Consider the following 14269-nt stretch of genomic DNA (forward strand, 5'->3'; position numbering starts at 1 on the left):
GGAGGCATCTGGACATTCAGGGCTGCAGCTGGCAAACAGAAGTTGAGAAGGAACAGATGTAGAACTAGAAGAAGGGTAGATAGGAGCCACAGATGCCAAGGTATGGGATGTAGAAAAGGAATGACTAGAGACCAGGGGAAAATACTGCTGAGCCCCCTCCCCACAGGCACCCCCACGGCCACAGACACAAATGCACTGGACGGGTTTCTCTTGACAGCAGTTTTATTTGATTCAAAAGTGAAACTCAGACCCTGGCCCACTCCAGTGGTCATGGGGTAATAATGGCAGTAGACTTGTTCTGGGGATTGCTGGCCTCTTACTAGGACGAGATAAGGGGAACATACAGGTCATATATATAAATATGTGTCAGGGAAGGGAGGGAAGGGCCAGCTACTGCTGGCTGGGTAGGGCTTGGCCACAGGCCAGGGAAGGGGTGACTTGCGTCATCCCCTGGACACATGCAGAGCAAGAGAGGACTAATTCAGTACTGGTGTTAGGGTCTGGGGCTTGGAGCAGGCCTAGGGCGGTGTCAGGGAGCACCAGACCAATGGGGTCAGTAGCTGTGAGTAGAAGACTTGTCCAGGTCACTGCGCTGCTCCTTCTGGGACTCAGTCACCACCTGCTGGGGGCAAGGCATGTGAAGGGCACAAACCATTCAGCACCACCCTCCTCCCCTCTCCTTTGGGGCATGCCCTCTCCTCCAGCAAAACCAGCCCAGGCTCCTGACTATCCACCCACATCTCTATCTCCCTGTCTCCCTCCCGCCCCCAAAGACCACTAACCCACAATACTCTAAAATCAGCTGCAGCCAGAAATAATATGGGCGATGATGGGGCCCCAGGCTCAAGTGGTCCATCTCACCTCCCCATCCCGGGTCTCAATGGTCTTGATCAGAACCATCTTCCTGCTGTGGCTGTCCTGCGGAGGCTCCACCTCAGGCACTGGAAAGAGTGGGATGAGGGGGTGGAGGAGAGGAGGCTTGGAGTGTCTCTCCTTCTAAGCCCTCACTCTCATCTATGAGGGGAGGGGGTGGCAGGGCATGAGGAGCAGGCGCGAGTGTGGACCGGGCCTCAGTAGCTCATGCACAGAATCCATCCCTGAGCAGAGCCCCGGCAAGAGTCTGGTCAGGGCAGAAGTGGACAAGGGGACAGGCAGGTTGGAAGCCGGGCGTGGGAGACTCACCGCTCGTCTTCATACTTAAGGACGCGAAGGAGTGGACGGGCACAGAGATCCTGGGAGCCGGGCAGGCAGTCAGCGACGCGGGCGGGCGCGGGCGGCCCTCCTGAACACCCCTCCCACCGGCCCCGCCCCTCCCCCTCCCGCAGCCCTGCCCCCACCTGCTCTCCTCGCCCTCCAGCAGCTTGCGGTAGGTGGCGATCTCGATGTCCAGGGCCATCTTGACGTTGAGGAGCTCCTGGTACTCGCGCAGGTGCCGGGCCATCTCCTCCTTTAGCTGTCGCAGCTCCTCCTCGAGCCTCGCGGCGCCCGCCTGGTACCCGCCGGCCTCCAGGGCAAACTGCTCCTCCAGCTCCCGCAGCTGTCTGAGCAGCGCCTCGTTCTGGGGGCAGGGGGGTCACTGCGGGGCAGTCTTCACCCTCCACCCCCCCCCCGGGGGCGCGAACCCGGGACTCACGGTGCCGCGTAGCCCGTCCACCTCGCACGTCAGACTCTGAATCTGGCGTCGGGACTCGTTCATCTCCTGCTTGGCCTGACGCAGGGCCTCGTGGTTCCGGTTGGCGGCGTCGGACAGGTCCGCGTACTGGGGGGTGCGAGGCGGGGGGGGGGGGGCCGTGAGCCGGGGGACGCGCCTCCCCGCGGCCCGCACTCGCCGGGGCCGGCCGGGCTGCGCACCTTGGACTTGTACCACTCCTCGGCCTCCTGCAGGTTCTTCGCCGCGATGCTCTCGTACTGCGCGCGGATGTCCCGCAGCGCGGCGGTCAGCTCGGGCTTCACGGTGGCCTCCACCTCGACCTGCTGCACCTGCTGGCTCTCCACGCTCACCTGCAGGTCCCGCAGCTCCTGCCGCCCGGAACACCGAGTTGCTGAGATTGCCGCGCGGATCCCACGCGGGCCGCGCGGTTCACTCAGAAAAGAGGGAAAACTCTCGAGTGAGCAGAAGGGGGCGCCGGGGAGTGCAGCGCGCGTAGGACTGCGCGGCCGGCGCCCGCGTACGCCCCAAGCCGGCGGCCAAGTTAAGGGGTGCAGCTCCGCGGCGCGCCACCAGGTGGCGCAGGGGTGGGAGTCAAACCACCTGTAGAGGGGCTGCGTCTACGCCGTCTACACCGCGAGTGTCCCTGCTCTTCCCCAGGCCGAGTCCTCCGCTCCCCGCGCCAGGCTTCTCCGGCGCCCGCCTTCCGGCGCCAGCGAGACCACCTGCAGCCTTTGAAGGCTCCCCGACCCTCGAGTCCACCTACCTCCTCATGTAGCTTCTTGAGGAACTCAATCTCGTCCATCAGGGACTCAATCTTGCGCTCTAATTCCAGGCGGGACAGGGTGGCGTCGTCCACGTCCTTAAGGGGGTGGCAGTTGGGGGAGAGGGGGTTCAAGAGCAGGGAGGGGCTGCTCAGGGCCAGGAAGGGCCAGGCCCTGCCTGCCAGTCTCTGGAGGCTTCTGGTCGCCTCCTGGCGCCCGCACAGGCCTCCCCAGATGCAAAGGCGGGATAGAAGCGGGGAGACCGCCGACTCGGGGCCCGCGCTCACCTTGCGGAAGAGCACGAGGTTGTGCTCCGCATCCTCCCGCTTGCGCGTCTCCTCCTCCAGCCTGGCAGGAAGAATGGGGGCGGCTGGGCCGCAGGGTCCCCGCGCAGCCGGCGGCCCGCGCGCCCCCGGGGCTAGGGCAGAGGCTGCTAGTGTCCAGGACCCCGGGAGCTGCCCGAGGCCCCGGTCCACCCTCTCCCTAAAGGGCTGGGAGCGGAGATGGGAGCCCTGGATGCACCGGGCAGACCCATAACACCCCCCCTCCCTCCCTCCCCGGGGAGTCCGCGGGGCGCGGGGGGCGCGCAGAGCCCGCGGGCCACCTTGCTGCCCGCACGCGCCCGGGTGGCCGCGGGCGCCCCTCCCTGGGCGGCAGGGGGGGAAGCGAGCGGGGCGAGCAGCAGCCGCCTCGACGGCCGCAGGCCGGCCCTGCCCCTGACCTCTGCTTGAGCGCCGCCAGGTCCTCCGCCAGCCCGTCGCGCTCCACCTGCACCCGGTCGCGCTCGCGGCCCAGCAGCTCCAGCTCCCTGCGCAGCTCCCGCAGCTCCTGCTGGCACAGCTGGTCGGCGCGCGCCGGCTCCTGGCCCCGGGCCTGGCTCAGCTCCCCGCGCAGGGCCGCGTTCTGCTGCTCCAGGAAGCGCACCTTCTCGATGAAGTTGGCGAAGCGGTCGTTGAGCTCCTGCAGCTCCTGCTTCTCGTTGCTGCGCGTGGCCAGGAACTCCTGGTTGAGGGCCTCGGCCATGGAGAAGTCGAGGCGCTCCGAGGGCAGGCGCAGGAGGGCGCCCGCGCCGGCCCGGGGCCCGCGGAAGCTGCCCAGGCGCACGGAGGAGCCGGGGGACGCCGAGCCCAGCAGGCGGCTGCTCGAGAAGCGGGAGCTGGACGCGTAGGAGAAGGCCCCGGGGGACAGCGAGGGCGGAGGCCCGAAGGTGCGGCGGTAGGAGGTGGCACTGACGCCGGCCCGGAGGCCCGACGGGTGGCTCATGGCGGCGAGGCCGGGCAGTCACCGCGGGCAAGGCTGGTGGGGAGCAGGGAAGGAGCCGCAGCCCGGGGCGAGGCGGCTTTATAGGCCTGCGGGCTCGGGGGGGCCCGGGCAGCTCCTCCCACTGGCCTGACGGCGGGTCTCCGTGGGCAGGGGGACGCCCCACCCCTGCGGAGCCGCGGGAGAGCCGCACCCTGGCTCCCGGCGCTGGCGCCCGGCCTCCTCCGTTCCCCTGCTGCGGGCGGGAAGGAAGCAGGCCCCGCGACCACCGGCCACCGGCAGGCGGGCTGGGGGTCGGCACCTTCCAGCATCAGCGTCTAGAGCTGGAGCGTGGGGCGGGAGAGCCTGACGGAGCCGGGTTCCTGCCTGCAAGAGCTGTTAGAGGTCGGAGATGCGCAAATGTAGAATCATTACACTGTCCACCTGCAATTAGTGTAGAATGTGTGGTCAGTTGTATCTCAGTAAGGAAAAAAAAAAGAATAGGGGCAAAGGAGGACAGAGGTTAAAGGGCAGGCTGCCGGCACCTGAGCGGTGAGGAGGTGGCCCCGCTGGATGGAGAGTTGGCCTGGCCTAGGCCCCAGGGCCTGTGCCTCTACTTGTCCCCTGAAGGGCTGGGCCCAGCTTCTACCTGCTATCAGCTACCCCTCTGTTACCACACCCGGGGAGAAATGGAGGGACACGAGGGCAGAGGGAGCCAAGGGGGGTGGGGGAAGGCTGGTCCCTCCGTAATCCCCAGGGCCCTGTGGAGGTCTGCTGCCTGGCGCCAGCTCCTCCGCTAATGGACTGGCCATTCCCCCTCCCCCTCCTCTGGACACTGGGCCAGGGGGTTGCCTGCTGATGTCTCAGCCTTAAAGACACAGCTTCCAAACCCGGATCCAAGCAGGCCCCAGCAGGGTGGGCACGGCAGAGGGGGCCGAGGGGGGCTGGACCCCACTCGGGTCCCTCCCAGGAGGGTCTGAGCCCTGCCAGAGGCTGAGCTGAATGAGCCAGTTGTACGCCGTCTGGCTTTACTGGATTCTCTCTCCCTTCCCCCAACCAACTGCTGCTCAGTCATGGGCCTTACGGGAAGCACAGCAATTCCTGAGGTGGGAAGGGGAGGGGGCTGAGGGGCTGCAGCCGCTGCCAAGGCTGAGAGATGAACGGACTGGCAGGGACCAGTTACCAGTATGGAGGAGCTGCAGGTCCCAGGGAGGGGTGGGGCTGGATGGGGAAGAGATGCAGAAAGAGAAAGTGCCCATCGCGACTGGTCCAGGGACTGAAAAGAAGAGAGAGAAGGCCCCAAAGCAGATCCACAAGCCTGTGCACACAAACGGATGCATGTGCGTCATAGCACCCCATTACCTATGTGCACACACATCACACTCACAGTCACACGTCCCTTCCTGCCCTCCCCCGCCCCAGTTATCGGGAAGGCTGATGTCTGGCCTTTGCATGTCTGCGGCTTCCAGAACTGAGGCACAGGCTGCCCCGGAGAGGACAGAGGCAGCTCAGATGGTCTGCAGGAGCCGGGGTGCTGAGGCCTGCTGGGTTTGCCAGGAGCCATGGGGCTGCTGCTGCTGCCGGGACTCCAGGGCTTTCCAGCACGGGCAGGTCCACCTCAGGCCCTGAGGACAAGAGTGGGGCATCTGGGGAGGCAGGTTTGGGACTCCAGGCTGGATCTCTGGGTGAGGGGGTGAGGAGGGCGGCTCCTTGGCCAGCCAGCTCCTCAGCATTGCAGGGCTGAGGAGCCTCCCCTCCTTTGTGCGTCCTCCGAGATGGGCCAACGCCCGCCTGCTCACATCCCTACCGCCTTCCTTCTCGCTCCAGGCCCCTCCTTCCTTCCGGGCCATTAGTCTCTCCCTGCACAGCTGCCAGGTCCTTCTCCTTGATGGGTCTGGTTTGGTTGCCAGGGGAATGGGAAGAGGGAGGATGGGAGAGGGGACAGGATGGTTCAACCTGGGCCTGTCCCCCTGACTTGTAGGAGTGGAGAGGGGTAGGGTGCAGCCCAGGCCGGGGGTAGGGGCTTGGCAGCTGTGTGTATCTGTGTGCATGTGGGGGGTGGGGATGGGAGTGGAGGGGATGCTGGGGAAGCTTTGGTGCTCCCTGCCACAGCCCTAGGCTCAGCTGCCCCTGGCCTGGAGCCCCTGGACCCCAGCCTCGGGCCTGCCCTGCCCCGGTCTGCTATCCACGGGGAGCAAACGGGGAGTCCGAGCTGGTCCTTCCCAGGCTCTGTCTTTTTAGGGAGCTGCTGGCAGATCTGGGCCTTCGAGAGTAGCATAGAGGCCCCTTGGGCGGTGCTCAGGCGGCACCAGGTGGACCTCCCTCCCCTTCACTGCTGAAGCTCCCAGCTCATCACCAGGTGCCACAGAGGAGAGGGGACCTGGGCGTCCTCTGCAGAGCTCTGGGGGGTAAGGCCGGGGGCTGGGGTGGGGGAACCAGGCCCGCTAGCAAGTCAGAGGAGATTCCTCCCCCTTACCCAGAAAGAGCCGGGCCTGGGAGATCTTGAGGCCAGAAGAAAGGTAGGAGAGGGTCACAGCTGTCCGTCTGACTCCAACATTCTGTGTTGTACGAATTTAGGCTTGTTCCAGGGTTCTTCTATGACCCCCAGGAAAACGTGGATAATTGTACCTTCTACCTCATACTGTTGGTGGGAGGGGTAAACACTTAGGACACACAGGATAATGGCTGAAGTGTAAGTTAGTTTTACCATTAACATTATTGATCTCCCAAGTGATGGTGTCAGCTGCGGAATGCAGTGAGGACCTGAACTCCTTTTGGATTGTCCCCAACTCCCGGCTGAGAGCAGCTCTGGACGTAGGGTGGAAGGAGCCAAGTACCGCCTAGCTGATCTTTCCTCAATGTACCGATTTAAGACAAGGACTCGGGGGATGCCTGGGTGGCTCAGCGGTTGAGCGTCTGGCTTCTGCCCAGGGTGTGATCCTGGAGTCCCGGGATCGAGTCCCACGTCGGGCTCCCTGCATGGAGCCTGCTTCTCCCTCTGCCTGTGTCTCTGCCTCTCTCTCTCTGTCTCTCTCTCTGTCTCTCATGAATAAATAAATATTTTTTTAAATTAAAAAAAAAAAAAAGACGAGGACTCGGGATAGACGGCCTGGGTTTGAGCATGGCTCCTCAATTTACTCAGCTGTGTGCTTTGGGATTTGAGTGAGTGATTGCACCTCTGTTCACTCCATTTTCTTTATCCATAAATGGGGCAATAAGGATTGTACTTACCTCGTCATATTGGAGGATTAACTGAGTTAACCCCTCAACCCCTTAGGGCTTGGCACATAATATATGCTGTATAAATATTAGCCAGGATTATTATTACATGCCCCCCCCCCAAATGCTCTGGTGAAGGCTTGGAGAGAAATGACAGTGAGATGCATTCAGAGGTTTGCAAGGAAGGTGAGCAATGAAGTTTAGGTTACTGGCGAGAGTGCTACTGAATGACAGGCCATGGACTCAAAGCTGCATGAGGAAGGGGCGTGTGGGCAAGAGAGGGTGGGAGATTGGGAGAGTGATGAGGTCTGTGGCTGGCCTTCCAGGCAAGGCCAAAGAACAGTCCTAGTCCAGAGGGATTGAAAGAGGCCCCAAGAGGGTAGGAAGTTGTTTTAAGAGAGTGAGATGCATGGGTTTGTGATTCTGGAGCTGGGTGTTTATGGATGATAAGATTTCCAGGGCGTTTTTAAGGGAGGCTAAAGTCGAACGAGGGAAAGGGCCATGGGAGAAGAGATCAGGGCCCCTAGCCCAGGCACTTACAAGCTGTGTGATCCTGGGCAACTTACTTGTCCTCTCTGAGCTTCGGTTTCTTCATCTGTAAAATAGGGATAATGAAACTTCCCTCCCTGGGTGTTGTGACATCTAAGTGATATCAAATTTGCATGTCATGATCTCGTAGTAGGCGCTGAGTACTATTGCTGGCCTTCTTCCCCTGCCATGTGACAGAGAGGAAACTGAGACACAGACGAGCAATGCCATAACCCTAAATACTTGTAACAAGTGTCAACTGGTGTCCCCCTGCCCTTTAGAGGTCTAGGATTGGCTCGACCTCCATCCACATGCTGGGGGAAGTCCAATGTCATCCTCAAGATCTCTTTGCCTTCCTAGTGCTTCCTCTTGACGCCCCTAGCTCCAAGTCCTGCTGCCCCTGCACCGCTGCCTATGCAGCCGACTCTCCGCAGTGTCCCAGATGTGGCACTCGGCACCATCCCTCGATTCTGTGTCTCATTTCCCCATTACTTAGGTCAAACTCGAGGGTCAGAGGGATGAAGTTGCCTGTCTGAGGGTGCACAGCAAGCTAACAGTGGCTCCCTCTGCACAAAGGCACGCCCTGGTTGGTCAGGCCCTGCTGATGGTCTGGGCTCTGAGCCTGTAGGAGCCAAGATGAGCCTCAGCCAGGAGGATTCCAGCTCCACACTTCTCAAGGTGGGTTCTGTCCCAGGCTGGCCCAGCCACAGGCTCCCCACTGACAGACTGGCTGCACCAGAGTGGAATCCCTTCCCCATTATCTCCATCTGGGGGCTCCACTCCTCCCAGTTAGGAAGCACTCTGGGTATCTTCTCCACTCCATCACTTTTCTCACTGTATTGTACAGTAATAGCTAACATTTCCTATGTGGAATTTTACACACATTATCATTTTTAATCCTTATAATCACCCTTACAACATAGGTCATAGGTACTTTTATGAGTCCATTGTGTAGTTGAAAAAACTGAGGCCCAGAGGGGTTAAGCAACTTGCTCAAGGTCACGCAGCTAGTAAACTACCACTAATCTGTTTTTGTTTATTTTTTTGTATTTTTAAAAAAGACTTTATTTATTCATGAGAGACACAGGGAGAGAGGCAGAGATACAGGCAGAGGGAGAAGCAGGCTCCATGCAGGGAGCCTGATGTGGGACTCGATCCCAGGACCCCAGGATCATGCCCTGGGCCAAAGGCAGATGCTCAACCATTGAGCCACCCAGGGATCCCACACTAATCTGTTTATATGTGACTCCCCTGTCCCCAACAATATGATCTTTGAGGTCAGGGATCAGGTCTTAGTCACCTTTGTGTCTGTGGAGTTTAGCATAGGATCTAGGTCAAATAAGTGTTGCTTAAAAAAATAAATAAATAAAAATTTAAAAAAGTGTTGCTTAAACTAAAGGGAACTCTGAGGCACCTGAAAAAAAAAAATCTTTCCCGCGGTAAATGGTCTGGAAAATAAAGAGAGATGTGTTGCTGCCACCTTCTGGTCAGAAGCTAGAATGACATCGGCAGTCAATACACCTAAGACTCCAGGTTCACGGAACATTGCAATTTGGGGAATTCACCATTATTGGACCTTCTTTCTGAAACAGAGAATAATTTCATAAGGGTGTGTAAAATAGAATAGCAACACTGGTATTAGGGGGTCAGAGCCCTGATTCCATCCCTTCGCGTGGTGTCTAGGAGCTTCCCCTGTACTGCCCCGGCAGCTCCCACCTGTAAGCAAAAGACCAGGGAAGCAGGGCCAAATCTGTTCTCTGCCTTCAAGCACCGTCCCCAGCCTCCTCACCTCCTACTATGTTCACAATCTCCAGGCCTGCCCCACAGTGTTCACAATCTGCCTTCCTGACCTTTCCAACCAGCTACCCCTCAGCTGGAGAACAGGAGAGCAGCTATGGAGCATGGAATGCGAGTTACTTTTCCTTCTCACGGTGTGGCCTGAGGCCTTGACCTAGTCCCTGGGGCCTTTTGAAGAGTGGATTCCAGTTCCCTACCCAGCTCTTCTGAACCTCTAGAATCTGCATTTTAACAAACTTCCTACGTGATTTTTAATGCACATGAAAATTTGACTATTCCTGGATTAAGTTTTTTTCTTTAGATTGTCCATCTTTCCCCCATTTTTAATTTTTTTTATTTTTAAGATTTTATTTATTTATTCATGAGAGAGAGAGACAGAGAGACAGAGACACAGGCAGAGGGAGAAGCAGGCTCCATGCAGGGAGCCCAATGCGGGACTCGATCCCATGTCTCCAGGACCCGAAGGTGGTGCTAAACCGCTGAGCCACCCGGGCTGCCCTCCCCCATTTTATTTTAAAGAGTTTCAAACACAGAGTTGAAAGAAGGCTGCTATAAACACCGATATGCCCTTCTCCGGGACTTACCAGTTGTCAATATTTTGCCACCTTTCCTTCGAAAGTAAGTTTCAGACATCATATTTCACCCCACGTCCTTCAGCATGCCTCTCCTAAGAACAAAGACACTTTCTTCCAGTACTATTAACCCAGTCAAGAAATTTAACATTGATAGAACACTATTATCTACTAGTTCTATTAGAATTCCCTCAATTGTCCCAATAATGTCCTTCCTAGCTCTTTCCCCCAATCTGGGATCAAAGATCAAGGATTGTATTTGGTTGTCACCCGGGCAGAGGGAAGAGCCGGAGCATAGGGGTAAGGCTGGGATGAACTTGGCATGTTTGAGGAATTAGAGAAACGTCAGTGAGGCTGGAGAGGGTGGGTGAGGAAGAGAGAGGAAAGGCGAGGTTGGAGGTGTGCGAAGGAGTCAGGGCACGCACGGCTTTGTAAATCAGAATAAAGAGTTTATAGCTTATTTTATTTTAATGCAATGAAAAGCTGCCGGAGGGTTTTAAGCAGGGGAATGACTTGATGTGATTTATGATTTTAAAAGGTCATTCTGAAAACAATTTTAGAATTGGGTCATCCTATAGAACAATTCCTCGACTCCTTAAAAAGTCAGTGTCATTTTTATTAAAGGTGGGCATGTTAATTTCCTAGGGTTGTCAAAAGAAATCACCACAAACTTGGTGGCTTAACACAATAGAAATTCATTCTCAGAGTCTCGGAGGCTGGGAGTCCAAAATCAAGATGGGGGCAGGGCTGTACCTCCAAAGGCTCTAGGGGAGAATCCTTCCTTGCCTCTTCCAGTTTCCGGTGGCTCCTCGTGTTCCTTGGTTTATGGCTGCATCTCCAATCTCTGCCTCTGCCTTCACATGGCCTTCTCCTCTGTGTCTACATCTTCTCTTTTCTTTATACAGAATTTGTCATTGGATTTGGGGACCCAGTTAATTCAGGATAATCTCAAGATCCTTAACTACCTCTCGCAAAGGCCCTTCTTCCAAATAAAGTCACATTCACAGGTTCCCGGATGTCGACATATCTTTTTGGTGGGCCACCATTCAACCCACCTCAGTGGGAGATTGTTCTAGACCAAAAAAAAGAGAGAGAGAGAGAAAGAGAGAGAGAGACCAAGATACGTATATAAAACAACTAAATGCAGTGTACAAACCTAGATTGGATCCCAGATTTGAAGGGGTGGAAAAAGCGCTAATGGAATAATCTGTGTATTATATTATATGTAATGATTATTCTCTTTTTAGGTGTGAAGATGGGAATCTGGTTGTGTAAGGGATTGTTCTTATTCTTAGCAAGTGCCCACAGGAACACCTTTAGGAGCGAAGTGTCCAGACGTCCCATCCTAGACCTTCTTTCTAGTAGGCCAGTCCCACTGTCTTGGACACTATTGTGGTAGAAGGCAGAGGCTCTGGCTACTGGGTGAGTGAGACCAAGAAGGAGCAGTTGCAGAGTTAGTCACACCAGTTATCAGAATGGAAACTGACCCTCACCTTGGCCTCCACTGGATTCTGCAGGTCTCTCATAAGAGACTGTGCCTGACGAGAGCTTCTTCTCACTCTCAAGACAGAGGATGTGCTCTCCACATTTAGAGAGACCCTGGAGCAGAAACTTCCCTCCCCTCAGCCTATGGTCTCCACATGGAGTTGGCCTTGTCAGTCAAATGTGGGTGCATGGGGTTTCTTGAACACACCCCATTTCCTAGCAGCTCCCCCAGGGACTCAATGCCTCCTTCCAGTGAGTTTACAACTGGTAGGTCATTCCCTGGCCGGTAGGTCCCTGCCCGGGGAGGAAGCATGGCCACCCCATGTGAAAGGATGAAGGAGGTCATAGTGGGGGTTCTTCTGGGCCAGCTGATAATGAGCCTATAGTCTTGAACAAGTCTGATGCTCTGGTCCAACAACACAATCAGGAAAAACATTCTGTGCTGAGTTAATCCTAAGGCCTTCAGGGATGACTGGGATTTGAATGCGGCTCAACTCTAGGGAACATGATAGAGAACAACAGCGCCTTAGTGAGGCTAGGGCCAAAGAGGTTTGTGGTAAACTGTGGGCATCCTGTGTAGTTGGGACCGATTTATGGAGGGTAGGAAAGCTAGGCAGAGGGGTTTACACTCAAGATGGCTCATGTTGCAAGCAAAGAGCACCACGCCACAAATCTAGAAACCTGCTCTCAGGCCTGGGCCAGCCACTGGGCCATGCTTTCCACATTGGTTCAAAGCAAGGGGTTGGGTTAAATGATCTCTGGGATTTTTCCCACGCATACAGCTTGTTGAGTAGGGGACTCGGGGTATAAAAGAAACATTTATTAAAGATCATGGTGGGTCTCAGAGCACTGCTTCCCAAGAGCTTTAAGCGCTTCCTTCACAGGGTGATGTGCCAAGATCCTCTGGATAAGAAGGAGCGGCAGTCTCTATGCAGACAGGGGAAGGGGGCGGGGGGCGGGGGGACAGCAGGGGCAACTTGTCTTGGGATGGGACCAGAGCTGGATCATGCATGTGATCTCATCTGTGGTTGAAGGGTCCATTTTCAGAGTAGACCACAGGGAGTCCAAGGAGGGCAGTGATTTCCTCCCTAAACCCCAACTCTCTGTTTATTCAGATTGCCTCAGAGGAGGTATAGACTTTATGCTGGCCCACCCAGCAGACTCCCTCCCTCCCTCCAATTTCTCTGAGCCCTTTAGTCTGATACTGCAGAAGTTTCCAGCAGGTGGGAAACTCTGGGACACCAAGTGCTCCTCCCCCACTTTCCTAAAGAAGATGCTCTTGTCTGCAGTCATGACTCGGCCATCTATCTCATCCTACCTCCCGTGGGGAGAGGCCTGCTGACAGCTGAACAGCCAAGTTCAAAGAGTGGGATACCCTACAGACTGCCCTGCCCGCCCTCCGCCTGCAGGCCACGCAGCCACTCCTCTAACCGCTGGGCCCAACCGCTTGGGGAGCCCGTGCATCAGCTCCCAGCCAGGGAGGGCCACCATCGGTGTCTTAGAAGTTCTCACACAGTGTGGCAAGATGAACGTCCACCAAAAAATGTCCAATGTTACTAGCAACCAGAGGAAGGAATAAAATATTACTTGCACATAAAAAGGAAGAAGAGGAGGAAGAGGAAGCAGAAGCACTTTTGTGCCTCCCCAGGTGAATTCTCTCTGCAGCACACTGCAGATGCTTGGCTGGAGGGGAGGCGGGTGGGGAACTGGAAGTGGGGAAAGGGGTGACAAGTGGGAGAAAGAAGGAAGGGAGAAGTGGAAGTGAAGAGCAGAGATGAGGGGTGGAGTAGAGAGGGGAGAAGGGAGAAAGAATAGGGGAAACTGAGGCACCTGGGTGGCTCAGTGTTTGAGCATCTGCCTTCGGCTTAGGGCGTGATCCCGGGGTCCCAGGATGGAGTCCCACAATGAGCTCCCCTGAGGGAGCCTGCTTCTCCCTCTGCCTGTGTCTCTGCCTCTCTCTGTGTCTCTCATGAATAAATAAATTAAAAAAAAAAAATAGGGGAAACCAAGTGGGTCAGAGAAGGAGAGAGAACCTCACAGGCTTTTTCCTCTCAAGGACCAAAGGGCCTCCACACAGGGAAACAACCAGTGGAGTGACCCCAATTCATACCCTGGAGCCCTCAGAATCCAGTTTGGTTCTTGTCTCAGGAGTCATGTTCAAAGCTCCTTAGGCTCTGGAAGATTTGGGACTGCCCCGGGGTCAGAATCCTCTGGCTGGGCTTCCTGGGGGCAGCTGACTCATCCAGACCCGGCCTCCTTGCTCTTCAACACCACCAACAAATCAGGTGCCATTCAAGGTCCCTGTGAAAGGGACGAAGGCACATTTTTTTCGAACCTGCAGATGTTCTCCGTGTGCTTTCAGTTTATGATTTAAGTTCAGCCAAGTCTCCTGGAAAGACTGAAAGGAAGAAGCAGATCAGTGTGGTTGACCAGGAACTGCAGGCAGAGGAAGGCAAAAGCTGACGGAAGGAAGGGGGCATAGAATCTGTGTTATCCCGGGGCTATGTTTGCACTGGAAAAGAGGATATACACATTTAAAAGGATCTTAATATTCTTCTTATTATTGTACCATAAGTTTCTTTTTTTTTAAAGATTTATTTATTTATTCATGAGAGACACACACACACACACACACAGAGGGAGGCAGAGACACAGGCAGAGGGAGAAGCAGGTTCCACGCAGGGAGTCAGACGTGGGACTCAATCCCAGATCCCGGGATCACCACCTGAGCCGAAGGCAGGCGCCCAACCGCTGAACCCCCCAGACATCCCACCAAAAGTTTCTATGAACTATTGTGTAAGGCTTTAAAATTTTTATTTTAAGTAGGCTCCATACTCAAAAACATGGGTGGGGCTCAAACTCATAACCCCGAGATCGAGTCCCATGCCCCCCCGCCCCCGCCCCGAGCCAGCCAGGAGTCCTGCATGAGGTGCCCTGTTATATTCGTGAGCATGCTTTTGTCAGGAAGCAACAGAAGACCCAACTCAAAATGTCCCAAACAGTAAGGGGATTTTAAA

The 14269-nt window shown here is 56.1% G+C and overlaps 1 protein-coding gene across 6 annotated transcripts; it reads right to left on the bottom strand.

Moving 5' to 3' along the window:
- Positions 1-204: 204 nt before the first annotated feature.
- PRPH (peripherin) lies at positions 205-13812 on the bottom strand. Of its 6 annotated transcripts, none has more exons than XM_077870184.1 (14): positions 13363-13812; positions 10521-10839; positions 9780-9862; positions 6128-6292; positions 4835-5545; positions 3134-4095; positions 2700-2760; positions 2415-2510; positions 1852-2019; positions 1634-1759; positions 1338-1558; positions 1183-1232; positions 862-941; positions 205-622 (listed from the first exon to the last, which is right to left on the bottom strand). In XM_077870184.1, exons 6-14 carry the CDS (start codon positions 3673-3675, stop codon positions 554-556), a joined length of 1413 nt encoding a protein of 470 aa, XP_077726310.1. In that variant the 5' UTR covers positions 3676-4095; positions 4835-5545; positions 6128-6292; positions 9780-9862; positions 10521-10839; positions 13363-13812; the 3' UTR covers positions 205-553. The 6 variants fall into 6 exon arrangements, with proteins under 6 accessions (XP_077726310.1, XP_077726309.1, XP_077726312.1 ...); XM_077870183.1 differs by having other exon boundaries at positions 4197-5545; XM_077870186.1 differs by having other exon boundaries at positions 3134-3240; positions 3337-5545; positions 13363-13807.
- Between the last annotated feature and the right edge of the window lie 457 nt (positions 13813-14269).

This window comes from Canis aureus, chromosome 25 (genome assembly GCF_053574225.1).
Source record: "Canis aureus isolate CA01 chromosome 25, VMU_Caureus_v.1.0, whole genome shotgun sequence".
Classification (NCBI taxonomy): Eukaryota; Metazoa; Chordata; class Mammalia; order Carnivora; family Canidae; genus Canis; species Canis aureus.